This window comes from Physeter macrocephalus, chromosome 14, assembly GCF_002837175.3.
Source record: "Physeter macrocephalus isolate SW-GA chromosome 14, ASM283717v5, whole genome shotgun sequence".
NCBI lineage: Eukaryota > Metazoa > Chordata > Mammalia > Artiodactyla > Physeteridae > Physeter > Physeter macrocephalus.
The window spans coordinates 5099950-5117323 of NC_041227.1; the positions used below are offsets into that span (position 1 = coordinate 5099950).

Below are 17374 nucleotides of genomic sequence, written 5' to 3' on the forward strand. Positions count from 1 at the left end.
GAGAAGGGAATTGAAATGTGATTGTTGGTTTTGTGTTTCTGTTATCTGTTTCAGCCATGAAGGGGTTGAAAATATTTTTCCTAAAGGTAGACCTTTTTAAAAGAGTCCTTTTAAAATTGGGGGTGGGAGAGGGTGTCATTGGTTTTTGTTTTAATTTAGAAGTATGAACAGTGAGGTGGGGTTAGGGCCACTGTCTTCAAAACCAATGGGGTCCCTTACTAGTTGATAATAACAACAGATGGGAAACAACCTAAAGATCCTTCGTGGAGAACTGGTTAAATAAATTATATAGCAACTCTAATTCCCTGTACTGTACCTGTTAAAAAGAGTACAGTCTGTCTCTGAGGGCTGCAGGGAATGAGCTCCCAGACACATGGCCAAGTGGGGAGAAGCCTGATGCAAAACACTGGACACTGCGATTCCTACTCTTTACACAAAAAAAAAGAAAAAAAAAAACTTATTTTTTTAAGAAAAATAACTAACATTCGGGTTTGTGTGTACTTAGATTTCTGAAAAGAAACAGAAGAAACTGTTAACAGTGGATACCTTCCAGGAAAAGTCTGGGATGGAAGGGAAACTGCCTTTCTGTTGCAAACCCTTTCCATAGGTTGGATATATATTTTTAAACCATGTGTATCTATTACTTGAGTCATTAAAAAACAATTAGTATTTAAAACCAACCAAACCCATGCATCTAAGAATGGATGCTACCGCTTACTAAACGGTTTGGAAATGTGGGACTTGTGGCCCCAAAAAGGAAGTGGGCCGTGGGGAAAAAACAAACAGCAGAACAGCTTAAGTTTGAACACTTCTCCCACCGGGCCTGTCAAGGGTTGTCTTTCCTGAGGGCTCCGCCGTCGGAACCTATTTCCAGTCTCTCCTACTTCCTCTTCAGGCAGCAAGTTCCAGACACTGGCTCCCCCCCCACAGAAATTCTCTCTGCCACGATCTCTAGCAGAGACCCCGAGTGGAGAGCCCCTTCCCAGCCACACGCACGTCACGTGCCAAGAGGCCCCCGAGCTCCAAGCCTTTCCATTGCGGGGCCACGTGGCCCTTCGGCCACCCGAGCCACTCACTTCCCCTTCTTGCTCTTTGTCCAGAACCATTGTATCAGTGAAGTGAATGGTATATGACCTGTCTTTTATTTACTTCATTCATTCATTCCATTTATCGTTGACTCATGCAGCTAATTATAATTGCGTATTTATTACCACGAAGTGCCAGGCGCTGACCCAGGAGGTGGGGCTGTGTTAGGAACGGTGTCCAGAGCCTCACCTGGCCAAGGCTGCAGTAGGGCTTCAAATCGATCCTGGCGTGGGTCAGATGGAAGCCCACCCCGGGGTAGGTGAGGCCTGAGCACACTGTCCTGACTGCGTCACGGGTGGCCTCCTGCAGTGTGTCCACGTTGGTTTGTCGTTTCTCCTACTCAAACCAACTCGAAAATCTGCTGCACCCTGGGGATAGCAGGCTGTGTTCGTCTCCAGGAATACTAAGTAAGGTGTGCCCAGGGAGAAAGCCCACCCACCGTTCACCCTTTTGCCCAGTGTACGGCCCTGTCCTCTGCTCTCTGCTCTCATCTACTCCCTGCCTTGGACAAAGTCATCTCCCAAGTGTTGGGTTTTTAAATTCATAGGAGGAACTATTAAAAAATTATAAGATGTAAAATCAGGCTCCCAAACCATATAGCCTGGGAAGGGCAGGGTGAAGTAGCAGGGATGTGGGGGGCCACAGGCTGGCTCACTGGTCGCCCTGCTGAGGGCAGCATTGAGAAGGAAAGTCTGTGAGCCCCTCGGTGTGGGTATTTGTAGAACAGGGAGCAGTCCCCTCTGCACTTTTGTTGTTGAGACTAAAATGACCAAGTCAGTGGGGGTCCAGTACCAACAGAGCGCAGGTAATTGTTGCTCCCTACTTTTTTTTTTTTTTAGGATGTATGTAAGAGTTGAGAAAAAAAGGAAAATCAGTGAAACTAGTAACATGGTATCTGGGTGGTGTAATTGTCAGATTTTTTAAATTTCTATATTTTTTGCACATTTAAAGACGTGTCAATTTTGAACATTTATTGTTTCATAATCAGAGAAAGTAAACACTTTTAAAACTATCACAGATTAAAAAAAAACAAAACCGTAGGGCTGACAGCCCCTGATTCTCTTTTCTACAACATGCTTGTTCACTCCCTCAAAGAACCGAGATTTCTTCAGCCTAATTGTCTGTTAGCCTTCCGAGCCCGGTGAGTTATGCCTGTGGTCTGACTGCACCGTACACGCTCCCACACTGTCTCAGGTGGAAACCAGAGCTGCCCGGCTGTAACTGTCAACGTCCCCTCTGGACTCTTTAAATGCTCACTGCCACAGAACATTTAAAAAGTCCAGAATTGTCAGTACTGGTTCTTATTACCAGGGCATTATGGCTGAACTTGGGTGTGTTTTTTTACATGGCTGTGTGGTGGGGGGGGTGGGAGGGGCTGTGTTTGACTTTTCTAGTCCCTGCAGGGGCCCTGCCATTTCCTTAATCTTACTGTACACCAAATCAGCCTTCTCATAAAGGCAGGGTTCGCTAAGAGGAGGAAGGCTGTATATTTGGGACAGCAAGATTTATAAGACTGTGCTCGTGTGTGTGTGTGTGTGTGTGTGTGTGTGTGTGTGTGTTCTGTCCATAGATCAAGCACTCGTCCATACTGTCTGGTAGTCTTTAAAGGGACAGTTGTCAATGTCTAAAGTGGACCAAGAGCAGGAGATAATTTTGATGAGCTGAACAAGAAGCCTCTGGGTGTGCTATTGTGAGCATCCATTGGAATTTTCCTGCGTTGACGCAGTTGAGCTGGATGATTCTGGCTTGTGGTCGTGGACCCTATAGTTCTTGGAGGACAAGAGTCACAAATCAAAGAGACAAGAATTCTTAAATTCTTAATCCTCATAAATACAATTTTATTAAAAAAATTTTTTCTTATTTAAAAAGTAAGAAAGATTTTTTTTTTTTTTTTTACTTCAGAAGCACAAGTTCATTAAGAAAAGCTTTAATGACCAACATCATCTATTTGGTAGGGGACACCGAGTGGAGTAGGGACAAGTAAAGAGAATGAAAAGTCTGGCAGCTTTTTAAGGTCGTAACTGACTTGGATGGCGACTTGAAAACTGACATATTCTGGATCTTAAAAATGAGAAAGCGTGTTGAGATGGGCAGCGAGGTTTCTGAAGTTGAAAGGGTGATTGTTTTGCATTTAAGATGTAATTTTTAATGTTCATATTTGTTCCCATTTTTAAGTGACATTTATCTTCAATTAGGTTTTCCCTTCCCAAAACAGTCTTAAAAAAAAAATAGTACATACTGTGAAATATATTACAAATCCATACTGATAAAATAAATGCCACATTTCTTCTGAGTAAGGCTGCATTTCTTTATCACGATGAGCTCTTGCTACAGATTATACCATAAAGGGGACAAATTCTTCCCTGTTTAAAGCTTTCAGTCGCGAAGAATCAGCTGTTCTGTCTTACTGGCAACATCCTGATACAGCGTGTGGGAAAGCTAGGGCCAGCTAGATGGGCTGGCATCTGTCCCCCTCACGTGGGGATCTCTCGATTAGCAAGCTTCCTTAGGACACTTGAAGAGGGTGTGTTCGCACACTCTTTTACATGCGTTTTTTTGGGGGAACACGTCTATGGTGTAAAATCAAGTACTGCTTAAAAAAGAGTTGAATCCACTTCAACTGACTTTTCATATGTGATTTATAATTTCTTATTTGTTTCAGAGAAGTTGATACTAATTATTGTGCAGATAAATTTAGGTAAATACCACCTCTGTATCCTTTTTAGTTTAATGTATATTAGTAAACCGTAACAACAGTTCAAAATTGTGAGTTTAAAAACTCTAAATAAAACAAATTACTATTATTACTTTATTGAGATACGGTGTAATAGTAGAGTGTAGTGGGTTAGATGATAAACCGGCGTAGTAGAAAACTATGACCCGTAGGTGTTGCTTTGTATGAACAGCTGGAGATTTAAGTTCAAGTTCTGCTGTCAGGCAACTCTACAGTGCCTGCTGTACAGCTGGCAGATGCTGGGTGCTGATTGTGTGATTTGTCCCTTCTGTTTTGGTCACCGTGCTCTCCACAAAGTGGCATAGCTCTTGGTGACTTTGGGGCAGGACTTTTGAGGACTACACAGCTCTGTGTGGAGTGAGGTCTGCACCTCGGGGCTGCATCTGCAGATGGTCCTCGAGAGAGGCTGCGCTGTGGATGCCTCTGTGCTCAGCCAGAGCCTGTCTTGTAGTCCCTGGTGTTGTTGGTGGGGAACGGATCCGAGGACCGTGTCTGGTGTTACTGTTAAGTCTGAGGGCTTGTTGTCCTGGTGCGTTTAGCAAGTCACAGTTATATTTCACGCGCCTGCCGAAGTGATCGGCAGCTCGCGGGTGGACGGTGCTTCTGGAGTAGCCGAATGCGCTGTGACCTTGGACAAGCTAGTTAACTTTCATGAGTTTCAATTTCCTCATTTATAGATTGGAATAATAGTTCCCAGCTCACCTAGCTTCTGTGAGGATTAAAATAATAAAGAGAATGTAAAATTCCTGTTAGTGAACTCTTAAAAACAAACAAGGTGGCTCTGGTTGAGAATTACCACGTCACAGACGCAGAGCCCCGGATAGTGCAGGCGGGATGACGCACCGTTTGTTTAAGACCTGAAATGACACCGGCCCTGCAGGGTCCACGCGGCGGCGGAATGCGCTGGCCCTGATCACGACTCAGACGCTCTGGGAGCACTTCTGGGGCTGCTGGTCCCCTGAGCCAGTGGGGGCAGCGCCACCCCAGGCATGACGGGTGGCAGACGCGAGACTCTCATTTGCTTGTAGGGATTTTGCTACAATCTCTCTGCTCGGGATTTAGGGCTTATTAGTGGAAGAATTCTTTTAATGTAGGCTTTTCCTTATGTGATTTATCTTCCCCCTTCATCTGAGGATGTTAAACATTTTGCCTTGTTCCTATATTGTTAGAAAAGCAAACAAGTATTTGCCGAATGAGTGAAAATCAATAAATTTAGATAAATGCAGGGGTGGGGAGAAAAGCAATATAAATTCTTCACCCAATTCTGCAGTGTGATTTAGAAAATTTACAAAGTATTACCTGTAAGGGACTTTCATGTGCTGTTTTCCATTCTTTTTTTTTTTTTAACATCTTTACTGGAGTAGAATTGCTTTACAATGGTGTGTGAGTTTCTGCTGTATAACAATGATCATCATTTGCATCTTTTGAAACTGGCATTTGTAAGTGCTGGGCTCCGGAGGGTACCTCGGGACCCTTTCAGCATTCTCTGCCTCCAGGCCAGAGGGCAGCTTCAGCAAGCTGAACCCACGATTTCCCTCCCATTCTTAAAAGCTTCCTAAGGCAGTGTATTATATAGGTAAAGTAAACAAGAACTATTGAGATCGTTTCAAAATAGGTGAAAATGTTGCCCATGGACATTTAGCCAAAGAAAGGAAAGGACAGTGTAAGAGTGCCTTGAAATTTTAAGGATTGCTTTTGCCAAATGGTGGGTAATCTGCTGACTGTTTCAGGCAATTCTTTCACACATTTTAACACATGGTTAATGATCTTGTGACTAAGATAACTAGATCAGCCCTATTTACAAAATAAGCTGGGTGTATGTAAGTAAACCGTGACATTTTTGTGTTAGTTCCATTTACAGCCTAGAATTTTTTTTTAACTTGCATCTGTCTGATCAAATTAATTGCTGAGGTTCATGCCATCCCATCGTAGTATAGTACTAAGGTTTTTCTTGTAAGGATCTTTTGTTGACTTTTTCATTACATTGCCATAGCCAGAGCAAGTCAAATGCATGTTCACAAGTATGTCCGAGGAAATTAAGAAGTGGTGCATGAAGAGACAGGAAAACCGTTCCATACCCTGGCAGTATCTGAAGCAAGTTTGTAACACAGGGAAGTGCATTTATTCCTCCATTTCTGAATCTTCTTAGGGAGCAGCAGTAAAAGGGAGTAAGACTGTGCTTATCGAAATTGAATTTGAATAATTTTTTAAATGTCCCTTTATTTCCCTGTAGCTTGCTGATGATCGCATGGCTCTGGTGTCAGGCATTAGCTTAGACCCAGAAGCAGCAATTGGCGTGACAAAGCGGTTACCTCCTAAATGGGTGGATGGAGTGGATGAAGTAAGTTGAATGTTAGTTTCACCCTCTCTTATTTATTGAGGTAATTATGCCATTAACGTATTTTAAGATACCTGCCATAAAGACTCGAATGAGTGTCCCTGGAAGTACGTTAGATTTAGGATTATCCTGTTCACATACCACAAGAGAGGGGGGGTGTGCGCGTGCGCACGCTTGTGCTTTTTGGTTTTAGTACCACCTGAGTTATAGAAATGAACTGTGTAACCAGGAGGAGTGCGATTTGAATGTCTGGTCGTTTGACTTAAAAGTTGCTCAGGCAGCTACAAGTTGGCTGAAGACTGAGCTCCGTACTGTGAGCGTAGCCAGTTGTCTCAGAGGCAGACAGATACCTGGCAGGCAACAGTGATGTTCTGTGATCTCCTTTGTTTAGATACAGTACGACGTTGGCCGGGTTAAACAGAAGATGAAGGAGTTAGCCAGCCTTCATGACCAGCACTTAAACAGACCCACCCTGGATGACAGCAGGGAGCAGGAACACGCCATCGAAATAACCACCCAAGAGATCACGCAGGTGAGGGCGGGAGGGGCCCGCAGGCGGGGGCCGCCTTTCCCAGCCTCCTTCCCCCTCCAAAGCCCGACGCTCTCCGCTCCGGCTCGAAATCGGATTGCGTATTAGTCCCAGAGCGTCACTTCCCGACCGGACGTTCACAGAGGGACTCCAGGAGGCCCTGAGCCGCTCCAGGTGTCAGCATCTGCTCCATGCCTTGGAGGAGTGGGGACTGTTTTTCATTGGTTCGTAGATACTACTGTGGATTGATCTGAAAATTAAATTCAGAACATTATTGAGTTCAGTCATTTGGTTTTAAGATGTGTAAGTTCTATTGTATACTAGTGTGCAAAATTTTTTCATGTTAAAAAAAAATGGTGGTTGTAACTGAAGGGATGGAGAGCTATTGCCCCAGACTGAGTAGATTAGTATCCTAGAGAAACTCAGCATCCTAGAAATGTTTCTTGTAAAATGTTAAATTTGAATAATTTTAAAATAATGTGACTAGTGTGTAAACTAGCGCTTACATTTTTCATTTGTTTAAATCTCCCGGCTTGCTGATGCACGGGGAAGCGGTGTGGTGGGTGGGAAACGCCCTGGGGTGTTGGAGTGTTTGGATCCTGGCGTTTAGCGATGTAACAATGGCATGATTCTCATTTAATCCGCTGGACTCCGGCGTTCTCGTCTGTAAAATGGGAGTGATAATAATAATACCTGCCCCTCAGGGTGGCTGTCGGGATTAAATGGGAAGAAGGCCGTAAGGAGCGATGCACACAGCGCGCGCGCACGCACGCGCACGCACGCGCGCGCGCACCCATTTGTGCAGGACCGGTTCAGCTTTGATCTCTTGGCCGTTCTCAGTGCCAGCCGGTCTGGACAGAGTGCTGTGTGTCTCACTCTGGCCTGTGAGCGAAGAGGCCGAGGGGCACCTTGGGCCACCCCGCCCCCCACCCGCCGCCCTGCTGTGAGCGCCACCTCTTCTCCCAGCTCTTCCACAGGTGCCAGCGTGCAGTGCAGGCACTGCCCAGCCAGGCCCGCAGGGCCTGCTCGGAGCAGGAAGAGCGGCTCCTTCGCAACGTGGTGGGCTCCCTGGCGCAGGCTCTGCAGGAGCTGTCCACCAGCTTCCGGCGCGCGCAGTCGGGCTACCTCAAGCGTGAGTGTCCGGCCCGTGCAGGGCCTTGTGAGTAACGGGAGTTCCGGCGTTAGAGCCTGGAACAGCTTTGTGTTTTTACCCTTCTCTTTTGCTACTAGTCTCCATCTTGTCCTGTGCCTTTCGTTGTTAGCTTTTGAGCACATTCCCACCTTAGGAACAGAAAGGAGCTCCCCTCCGCCCCCAGTGGGAAACCATGCCCAGGTTGAAGCCACGGCTAAAAAAAGAACAAAACAGAAACATAGGCCGTGTCAAGTTTAAAGTATTTGAAAATCAGTCTCGCACATTTTAACAGCTTGTAGCTTTCTAGATGTTAGGGGTGGAGGAGCTGCTGCTAAGTAGGTAAAAAACAGTTGTAATCATGTTAAAGCTTCATATTTGCACAACAACAAGTATTTGAGAGAGTGTCTCGACACCTTTCCTGGGAGTAGTTTAAACAAACGTTTTCTCCCCTGACACAGTGATTTACTCGGCCTCCCTTCCTTCCTAAATAGTGCCAAGTCAGGCTTCAGCTACACCCTCATTCTAATTACCCTATCAACTGGTTTTTTCTTTATTGCCCTTGTAATCAATAATATCCCCACATGCTCCCCCAAAGCTAGTTCTCCCTCCTCCTGACAACTGGCATATTTGTGTTGTAATTTTACTATTTCTACAATTTGACTAGGGCCATTTGGAATTCTACTAGAGATGGTTTTAGGGAGAGATATTGATTTTTTTTTTTAATGTTTTGTAACAGCAGTTGGATTAAATATTTCGGCTTCTCTTAGAGATTCTCACATGGTTGTGTCATTTTGTCATTCACTTGGCATCCAGTGAATTATACACATTTACGGTGTGATTTTTGTCTTAGATAACCCCAAGTGCTCGCATACTGTTGCATGTTTGTAGTCCTTTACTGTCCCCCCACCTCTGTTGGAGGTGAGATAGGGTTCTTTTAAAGCTGCTAAGAATGTCTCCATTTTGACTGTTGAGTTTTACTCTAGATTTCCCCTTTTTAATGGTGGGACAGTAACCAAGATGGTTTACGTAGTCAAGTAAAGTGAATTCCTATCTATGATAGGCCTGAAGAATCGAGAGGAAAGATCCCAGCATTTTTTTGATACATCAGTACCACTGATGGACGATGGAGACGATAATACTCTTTATGATCGGGTACGTGAGGGGCTGCAGCACTGACTGCCGTGCATTTGCGCTCCGGTCTGTTTCCTCCTCTTCATGGACCTTTAACTTCCATGCGATGCAAATGGATCAGCCCTGCGTGACGTGCACATCCATCAAGTGGCTTTTGCAGCCGGCGGAAGAACGGTCATGGGGGCCATACTGTTTCTTCCTTTCCAAAGGCTGCAGGGAGACCTTGTCATCTGCCTTCCAGAACCTTCCGGAAAGCAGTCTGCCCACCCCACTCCTGGGAAGAACCCAGAGGTGCGCAGGCTTCTCCCCGGTGGTTTTGCTACTTAGCCCTTGGGTAGCTGCGAACGCGGGGTTCTCTGTGTCCCCTGCTTTGGCCGATAGTGCTTTAGAGCCCGCTTGTTTGGGGAATTTGTATCTTTCCTGTTAGGGAAGAATAAGTGCTTATCTGTGGTTTATATGCTTTATAGAAATAGTTTCAGAATTTATTTCCTTTCAGTTATATCTAAAATGGTACACTGTAGCTTTCTTGAGGGGAATGAAACCTGACGCACACATTTCATCCTTTTTGTTTTGCTAGGGCTTCACAGATGACCAGTTAGTGCTGGTGGGGCAGAGCACACTGATGGTGGAAGAGCGGGAGCGGGAGATTGGCCGGATCGTGCAGTCTATTTCTGACCTAAACGAGATATTTAGGGACCTAGGGGCCATGATTGTAGAACAGGTATGTGAATTTACCTGCCTCCTCAGTGGGTTTTCCTGCCATAGTATCTAGTCCTTCTCCAGACCTTTTTGGTTCTGCACTTTCGTCAGGAAAACGATTTGAACCTACGCCCCGAATGTATGTATGTGTGTGTACAAATTATATACATATACTGCTATCATTCCCCATAAAAATACTAATAAACTTTTTTTTAGATAAAAAACAAATGTCAGTGACAGTTCTCCTGTTCTCTGCCTCTACCCCAAGGGTGCTCATGGGAGCCCCCCACGCTGGGGGCCTGGTTGGTCCGCCCACGTCCAGCAGTGCTTCTGCCAATAGATAAGGTTTCCCTTCTAATTTTGGCAGGTTATTGTGTGATGGCAACTGGAACCACTAGCTCTCAAGTAGAATTAAATTGTTTGTTCGCTGTTGCAATCTGATTAGGGTATTTTATTATCTTGCCAGCAGGGATTTGGGTCCTGATCCCCCTGAAACCAGCCTCAGAATGGAGTGGCGAGGCTGTGGAAGATCTAGTTACATTAATTACTCCAGAGGCTCCCATGGAACTGCTCTTGCTGTCATCTCTCCTAACACAGCACGTTTCCGTGCACAGCCCTGTCCTTCTGTGTAGCCCAGTGTCCCTTCTTCCTGTTTGAACCAAGAGATTAAACAATTAAAAACAGAATTCTCCCTGAGGCGAATGTGTAATTTTACATGTGGATTGGAGCTTACCGTGTTTGCTCTGACCCATGGAGCCACGTGGTGACTGACGTTTATAGACATGATAGTCAATTTCCAGACCTCATCGTAACCAGGCCTGGCTTAACTGGCCCTCTCTGCTTACTTGAATCCAAGTATTTAGGCAACAAACGGGCACAGACGCAAGCCCTTCACCACTCAGAGCCCATTTCCACTGAACCGTATATTTTTTAAAGCCCCAGTAAGTCTGAATATGGCGTATCCTGCAGTGGCTAAATCCAAAAAAGAAACCTCAATTTGTCAGTATCTCTTTCTCCTGAGCTGGACTTTATGGCAACTAGTGCAGCAGTCTGCCACTGAGTGCCTAATGTTGCACGGTGATGGATTCCAGACCTAGCAGTGTGTACCTTTACATCACAGTTAAGTAAAACAGATAATTCTGTGGATAATGATGTCTGCAATTTGCAGCTCTTATTTTTGAAGTTCAGTTTTCCCAGTTGTGGTTGTTGATCGTCTGTAACTGTCATTTATTACTCAGGGTACCGTCCTTGATAGAATCGACTATAATGTTGAACAGTCCTGTATCAAAACTGAAGATGGCTTGAAACAGCTTCACAAGGTAATGCCATATCTTTCAGTGGTTGAGAATTTGAAGAACTATGATCAGATATCAAGAATTCATGAGACAAAAAAAAAAAAAAAAAAGGGCTTCCCTGGTGGCGCAGTGGCTGCGCGTCCGCCTGCCGATGCAGGGGAACCGAGTTCGCGCCCCGGTCCGGGAGGGAGGATCCCACATGCCGCGGAGCGGCTGGGCCCGTGAGCCATGGCCGCTGGGCCTGCGCGTCCGGAGCCTGTGCTCCGCAACGGGAGGGGCCACGGCAGAGAGAGGCCCGCGCGCCGCAAAAAAAAAAAAAAAAAAAAAAAAAAATTCATGAGAGGCTTCTCTTCCGTCATAACTGTCTTCGGCATTCTCATCTGCCGTCGGCTCGAGGTAGGACTGTAAAAATGCACCGTGTCGTTTTATTCAGAGCCGACCACGTGCGCTGTTGCCGTTTTACTGCCGTTAATGATTCCGGGTGCACCTCACACACAGGTCTGAAATTGCCGAGAATCCCCTTCCGTGGCAGTGAATTCTGAAGGAATTGGGGTTTTCTCCCTTTTAGAAAATATTTTATTCCTTGTTTAGGTCTTCTTGTGTTAGGAAATCGATTTGAGTGGGTATTTGTTAAAATAGGTGTTGAGCATTCTGTCTGCTTGTTGTGACTCGGCTCTCTTTGTTGTGATACTTTTCTGATAAATTGCTGGTGGGGATTCATTCTGGAGGAGATGAAAATCTAATTTTCCCTTTTAATTACCGCAGTATATCTGTGTACTACTTGAGGAAGGAGTAGTTTGTTGAAGTGAGAGTATTAGCTCTCTTTTTCTTTGCTGATAATAAAGTGGCTGTTTCAGGAATGTTTTTCACGATATTTGTTAAAAATAAATGGAAAACATCTTAAAAATCTTGTAATGAGTTATGAGAAACATACACATACGCTGCTGAGTGACTCTCATGTATAATTGGGTGCATGTTTTCTTTAAAAGGAATGTAATACTTCACAAATAAAATAAAATTGTGTCCGTTTCCTCATGTCTTTGAGACCTAGCAGTATTCCTGGCCGTATATGATGGTCATTTTTCCAATTCACTAATGTACTTCTCTGTCACCTTTCTGAAACCAGCCACTTCCTGTGGCAGAGATGGCCGTATCTGACAGTAGTGTCAGGTTTACAGAAAGACCTCGCATAGGTCTGACCAGAAGCCCTTCACTGCCCCTTCCACGTGCTTTGTCGCCACATGCCGGGTGGGGATGGCGCTCCAGCGTATACTGAGAAAGAAGAGGCTTGCCTTGTACATGCAGAGGGCTTTTTAAGCATTGGGTTCATTCGGTTGCCAAGCTTTGTGTATTGAAAGAGTGAAAACTAACTTTAGTTTGTCACTCTGTAATGCCCGGGCTTTCATATGCTGTTGAATTATGCATCGGTTTTGAAGTTTCTTAAATAAAAACTAGTGGAACTTGTTTTTTGATATAACACAGATAAAGGGAAAAGCTTTCTCGGCGGGAGTGTACAAATCTAGTGGGAACTAAAAATTTTGTTTAAGGTTCTACTTTATAAACCATTTGGAGAGGTTTCAAAGTATATCATTTGGTGTCAGCTTCCGTGGTGTTGCGGGTTACTTATTAGAAAACTAAGCACGCGCCGTCCTCTTTCTCCAGGCACGGCCGGCCGTTGCCTTGGCGGTCAGCTCATCTGAGGCTGATGCAGCCTTGGGAGCTGCTTCACGTGGGCCGGGCTCTCCAGACGGGTGAACCTGTCTGCGCTGAGGTTTCCTCCTGTGGCTGAGTGGCTCCTGGTGGGCGGGCAGGCTCGCTTAGGAAACAGACGTCCTGGTCAGAAGGTTGGTGGGGACGGGGAAGTAGGGCAGAGGAGGTTGCACGTTCTGAGCAGGTACGGCGCTCAGGCTGTCTCCTTGCTTTCACCTTCACTGTGAAGCAGCGCTGTCCACGGAAGGGCAGGACGTGCTCTCCCCGACGTGGACAGGGAGACCCTCACGACTCTCTTCTCCCCTCTCCTTTCTGTGGGTCACATTCTGCACCACAGGCGTGTGTGTCACCAGACGCACAGAACTGGACTCGGTGGGTTCTTTCTGCGCTTGACACCACAGGGCCAACTTTCCTGTTTCTACTGCGAAGGTTGAATTTCTTCTTGTTGCCAAATTCAGAGGAGGTGGAAGACAAGCTTCTTTGGGACCCTCGGTTCCATCCCTGCCGGCTGTGGTAACTTTAGCCAGGTGTTCGATTTCTTAGTGAAGGAGCTGTGCGTTCATCCAGAGAACTGTGTCCGGAAGCGAGAGGCTTCTGTTGAAAGAGTGGGTCCTTGCGGTCGGTGGAAGGAGAAGGAAGGAGAAGTAAGGAGAAGTGGCCCACAGGGATCTGAAAGCAGAGCCCTTCGGCCTCTTCGGCGGCCTCCGTGTGATGGCGGGTCCCCAGCGCGGGCGTTAGCGAAGCCGGGTAAATAGGGAGCTCCGGGGTCACGGGACTCGTGTGGATTGAACTCGCGGGAGCTGATGGCAGGGATCGCGATGATGGAGCCGGTGGCAGAGGTGTCGGGTGTGTGGGTGCAGCCAGAGGCCTAGGACTGCAGATGAGCCAGACGTGATTTGGGATCGTGGGGAAAATGACGGCCTCTTCTCCCTCCTCTCTCTGTAGGCAGAGCGGTATCAAAAGAAGAATCGGAAGATGCTTGTGATTTTAATATTATTTGTCATCATCATTGTCCTCGTTGTTGTCCTCGTCGGCGTGAAGTCGCACTGAGCAGCGTGGGGTCGGTGTGCGAGGCCTGCGCGGACCCGGGGGCGCGGGCCCGGCGCCCGCGGGTTCCTGCGGAGGTGAGGCCCCGGGCCGGTCGGGGCGGGGAGCATCTCCATGGACTCCTCCGCGCAGACGTGCTCGCGCGCGGGGAAGGGGCTTCTGGTTTTCCTTCGTTGTCAACACTTGAAGGACCTTGGATACTGCTGCAGATTAGAGATGAGTTCTCTCTTCAGTTATGTTTTGTTTTAGAAAGAGAAAACGAGTCGAAGGTTTACAGGCCTCCTCAAGCTGTTCAATATATTATATCTGTATATGCTATTTTTTTTAGCAGTCATGTCTGAGCGGCATGTTAAAATAATTTTTGGAAAAATTTTTTTTAAACCGTCTGGTTTTTAAGAAATTTGGTACCAAAAATTCATGAGTAAAGGCAAAAATGCCTCTTCATTTTTCTCTCTATATTTTCCAGTTGAAAACAAACTGAGAAGTCCTTTAAGAATTTATCATCCATTCCCCGTTAACTTAATACTTAATTTAGCTTTTCCATCACTGTTAATGATCAGAGTAACAAAGTGTGAAAAATAAGAAACCATCATTGATGTTAATTAACACATTTAGATGGGCCAGTTAAAACAGCTTCATAAGTTTAAATTAATTGTAAATGGAGTATTCCTCATCTAAAATTTGTGCACGGCATGTTCTCCTGTAACCAAAAGGGGTTGCTAAGCAAAACCACCTATAATTACAAGTTGGTGATTTTAAACCACCCGCACGTTGAGGGGAAGCTCGGTGGTGTTGTGAAAGTCACCAGAGCAGCCGGTGTGTCTCTGCGCCGGTCCCCCGCCGTCCTCGCTCAGCCCATTGCTTATGCGCTCGCTACTTAATGACCTGTTCAGACCAGACACCATTTAATGAACTGTGAATTTACACAGAGGCCATTCTAAATGGGTCACCCCATATAGGATTAGTGGGTCTCAAATTATTAACCAAACATCACTCCATTTCAGAGTAAAATATTCCACCGGTGGTTTGATTTATGGGCCCTTCCATTGCCACTTACCATGCCCAGAAAGTAGGCACATTCTTGCAATTTGTGAAAATCTTGGCTAGCAAAGCCCCTCGTTTGTGTGAGCGTGAATCAGGTCGCCAAAGTAGGACTTTGTTGTTTACTTACTTATGATCAATATGGTGCTTGAGTATATTCCTGGACCTGTGGAATAATGTGGAAAGTGATGATAACTTTGAAAACTGAAGTTGTTCATGTTTTAATTGGTCTTGAGACACCAGTATTGTTTTAATGGTCTTTGCATCATTTTCAATGGCTTTCCATTATTTTTACCTTTCTTAAAATGTTTTAAAAGAGCATGATCTCATTAAATGTGCTGCCGTTTATTTGGACCAGTCACATAAAATGTCTCTCTAGAATTGACTCTGAAGTTACTTCCAGAAATTTAAACTCAAGTCCCGAGATTCAAGTTGTCCAGACAGATCACGGGCTTAAAACCCAGACCCCTGCCCCAGCCTTCCCTTCCCAAGTGGTTTACGACGCCAGGCAGTCACTGGTTTTCTTATTACTGATGTGGCCGTAGGAGGATCTAAAGGTGCCCCTGGCATTTCAGGAAATAGCGCGGCATTCCCTGACAGTTATTTATCAGGAAAGACGGTCAGGGGATAAGAGTCCAGCCCCTCCTCGATCGCCCCTGAAATGGGGGGCTTCTGCGGTCCTCGAGAGTAGCTGTAGGCGTCTTTCGTCTCAACGGTTTTGACCTCATGGAGTCCAGCTGCTCCCTTGGACCAGCTGCTCCTAGGAGGGGGGGCCGTCGAGATGAGGGGCTTCCCTCCCAGACAGTCTGCGATGGCGATACGGGTTACTGCCAAAGCTTTTCAAGTGCAGAGTCTCACTGACCTTTGAAGGGATGTGACCCATTAGGAAAGGATGACTGTTCATTTGTATTTATTTTCAGTGAATAGGGTGACTAGAGTTGGGTTTTTTACCCGACTCATTTGGGGCAAACAGGGAATCTGACTAGGAATAGTTTGAAGGATCCTGTGTGGGATCCGGGCAGCTGCCCCCCGCTGCCCGGATCCAGTGCAGTGCCAGCTAAAGCCCAGCCGTCCACTGCCACCACTGTGTCCCACGGTGGGGAAGTGGCCCTGAGCCCATGCACCGCGAAACACTGTACCGTTCTGTTGGGCCTTCCCTTGCGGAAAGATCAGCAGCATTGCGGGGGGCAGGAGCAAGTCAGTAATCAGTGTCCTGGCACCTGAGGGTCCTTCTCGCCCTCCTTTTCCTGCCGACAGCTCTGGCGGCAGTGATGGCCTGTCCGGTCTCTCCCCTCGCCTGGAGGCGCCCCAAGAAGAGGACCCACGGGGGGGTGGGGGGCTCCTCTGGGCTCAGCCTGGACCCCTGCCCCCTGTAACGTGCCCTGGCTGGCTCTGTTGACCAGGCCTGGAGAGGGGAAACGTAGACATTGACTGTCAGGTCCCCAAAGCTCCTGATCTTTCCCGAGAGATCGTAACTGAAAGCTACTGTCTCTTGTTTTATTAATTTGGGGTTGGGGGGAGGTGCTGGCTCGCCCGCCATGGGTGTGAAGCCGCGTATGTCTCTAATTTAACGAATTTACTGCGTTCTCTGCTAACTGAGAGAGCATTATTTATTTGTTTTGACACAAGCGCTTTCAGTGTTGTATCCTGGCTAATGGCTTCTTAAAGGTAATAAAACCCTTCCAACCTAATTGGTCAGATAAGACTTTTTTTCTTGTGTGCTTAAATAAAGCTATTAGTGAAGCGCTTCTATCTAAAATGACTTTTTTTGTCCTTTTTTTAAAACTAATTTACTGTCACTGGAAACTTTTTGTACAATAAAGCAGTCGTGCAGACTAAAGAACATCCTGCTCTCCTAGTATTAATTTTAACGACGGGGTGCATGTTTTCTGCGAGCGCGTCTGTGTTTCGGGAGAGCCTGGCCTGGCCTGTGATCGTTTGGGCTGACGAGTGTTTGTTGCCGAGGTCTTTGTCTCAGTGTCTGAGAGTCCGTCTGTCTGTCTGACGGATGCTTTCAAGGGGACCAATCGATTTGCTATCCACTATACAAAAAGGCAGGTAACTGCTTCCCTTATGAAAATGTATGCTTTATATACATACCAGGAAACACTGGAGATCTTCAGGGAAAAGCGTAGTCATGTGTGCCTTGTTGAGAAGTAACTCTTACACACGGGCTCCGGGAGACTTGAACTTCTAAATGACTTTGAACGTTTCCCATCCTATCAATCCGAAAATTTCAGGGGTGGTGTCTGCCAGTCGAACTCAAAGCCTGGACTGTATTTCCCCTCGAACGTCCTGGGCTCCTCCAAGGCCGGGATGGTTCTCTGTGAACTCACCGCTGGCTCTCACCCGCGTGTGCCTGCTGAGAGGTGCCATCGGGGCGCGCCGGGCGTGCGTCTTCCTAGCTACACCCCAGGGTCCGCACACACGGAAGCAGGAGCTGACCCTGCAGGCGGTCTCCTCGGGCGCCAGGCATCCCGTCCTTGGAGGTCGCTGGTGCCCCAGGCAGCACGGTGTCTTCGGGGCCCGATGATCCGCACGGAAGAAGCGGCCTCCTCTTCCTGTGCGCCCACCTTGTCTTTGGACTAGGACCACAGCCCCCCAGCTTGCTTATCAGCCGTTGGCTCTGTCC

At 46.6% G+C, this 17374-nt stretch overlaps 1 protein-coding gene across 7 annotated transcripts in view; it reads left to right on the top strand.

The window, feature by feature from the left end:
* STX16 (syntaxin 16) overlaps positions 1–17374 on the top strand; it is a 34069-nt gene that overhangs the window by 9298 nt on the left and 7397 nt on the right. For 2 of the 7 annotated variants that reach the window (XM_007101934.3, XM_007101936.3), the window contains exons 2-8: positions 6054–6161; positions 6550–6690; positions 7654–7819; positions 8880–8971; positions 9528–9671; positions 10888–10968; positions 13600–16570. In XM_007101934.3, the coding sequence (XP_007101996.2) occupies positions 6054–6161; positions 6550–6690; positions 7654–7819; positions 8880–8971; positions 9528–9671; positions 10888–10968; positions 13600–13704 (837 nt within the window). In that variant the 3' untranslated portion in view covers positions 13705–16570. Of the gene's footprint in view, positions 1–6053; positions 6162–6549; positions 6691–7653; positions 7820–8879; positions 8972–9159; positions 9242–9527; positions 10769–10887; positions 10969–13599; positions 16571–17374 lie in introns of those variants that run through there. The other 5 variants (XR_008619149.1, XR_008619148.1, XM_055090005.1 and 2 more) reach the window with 5 other exon arrangements.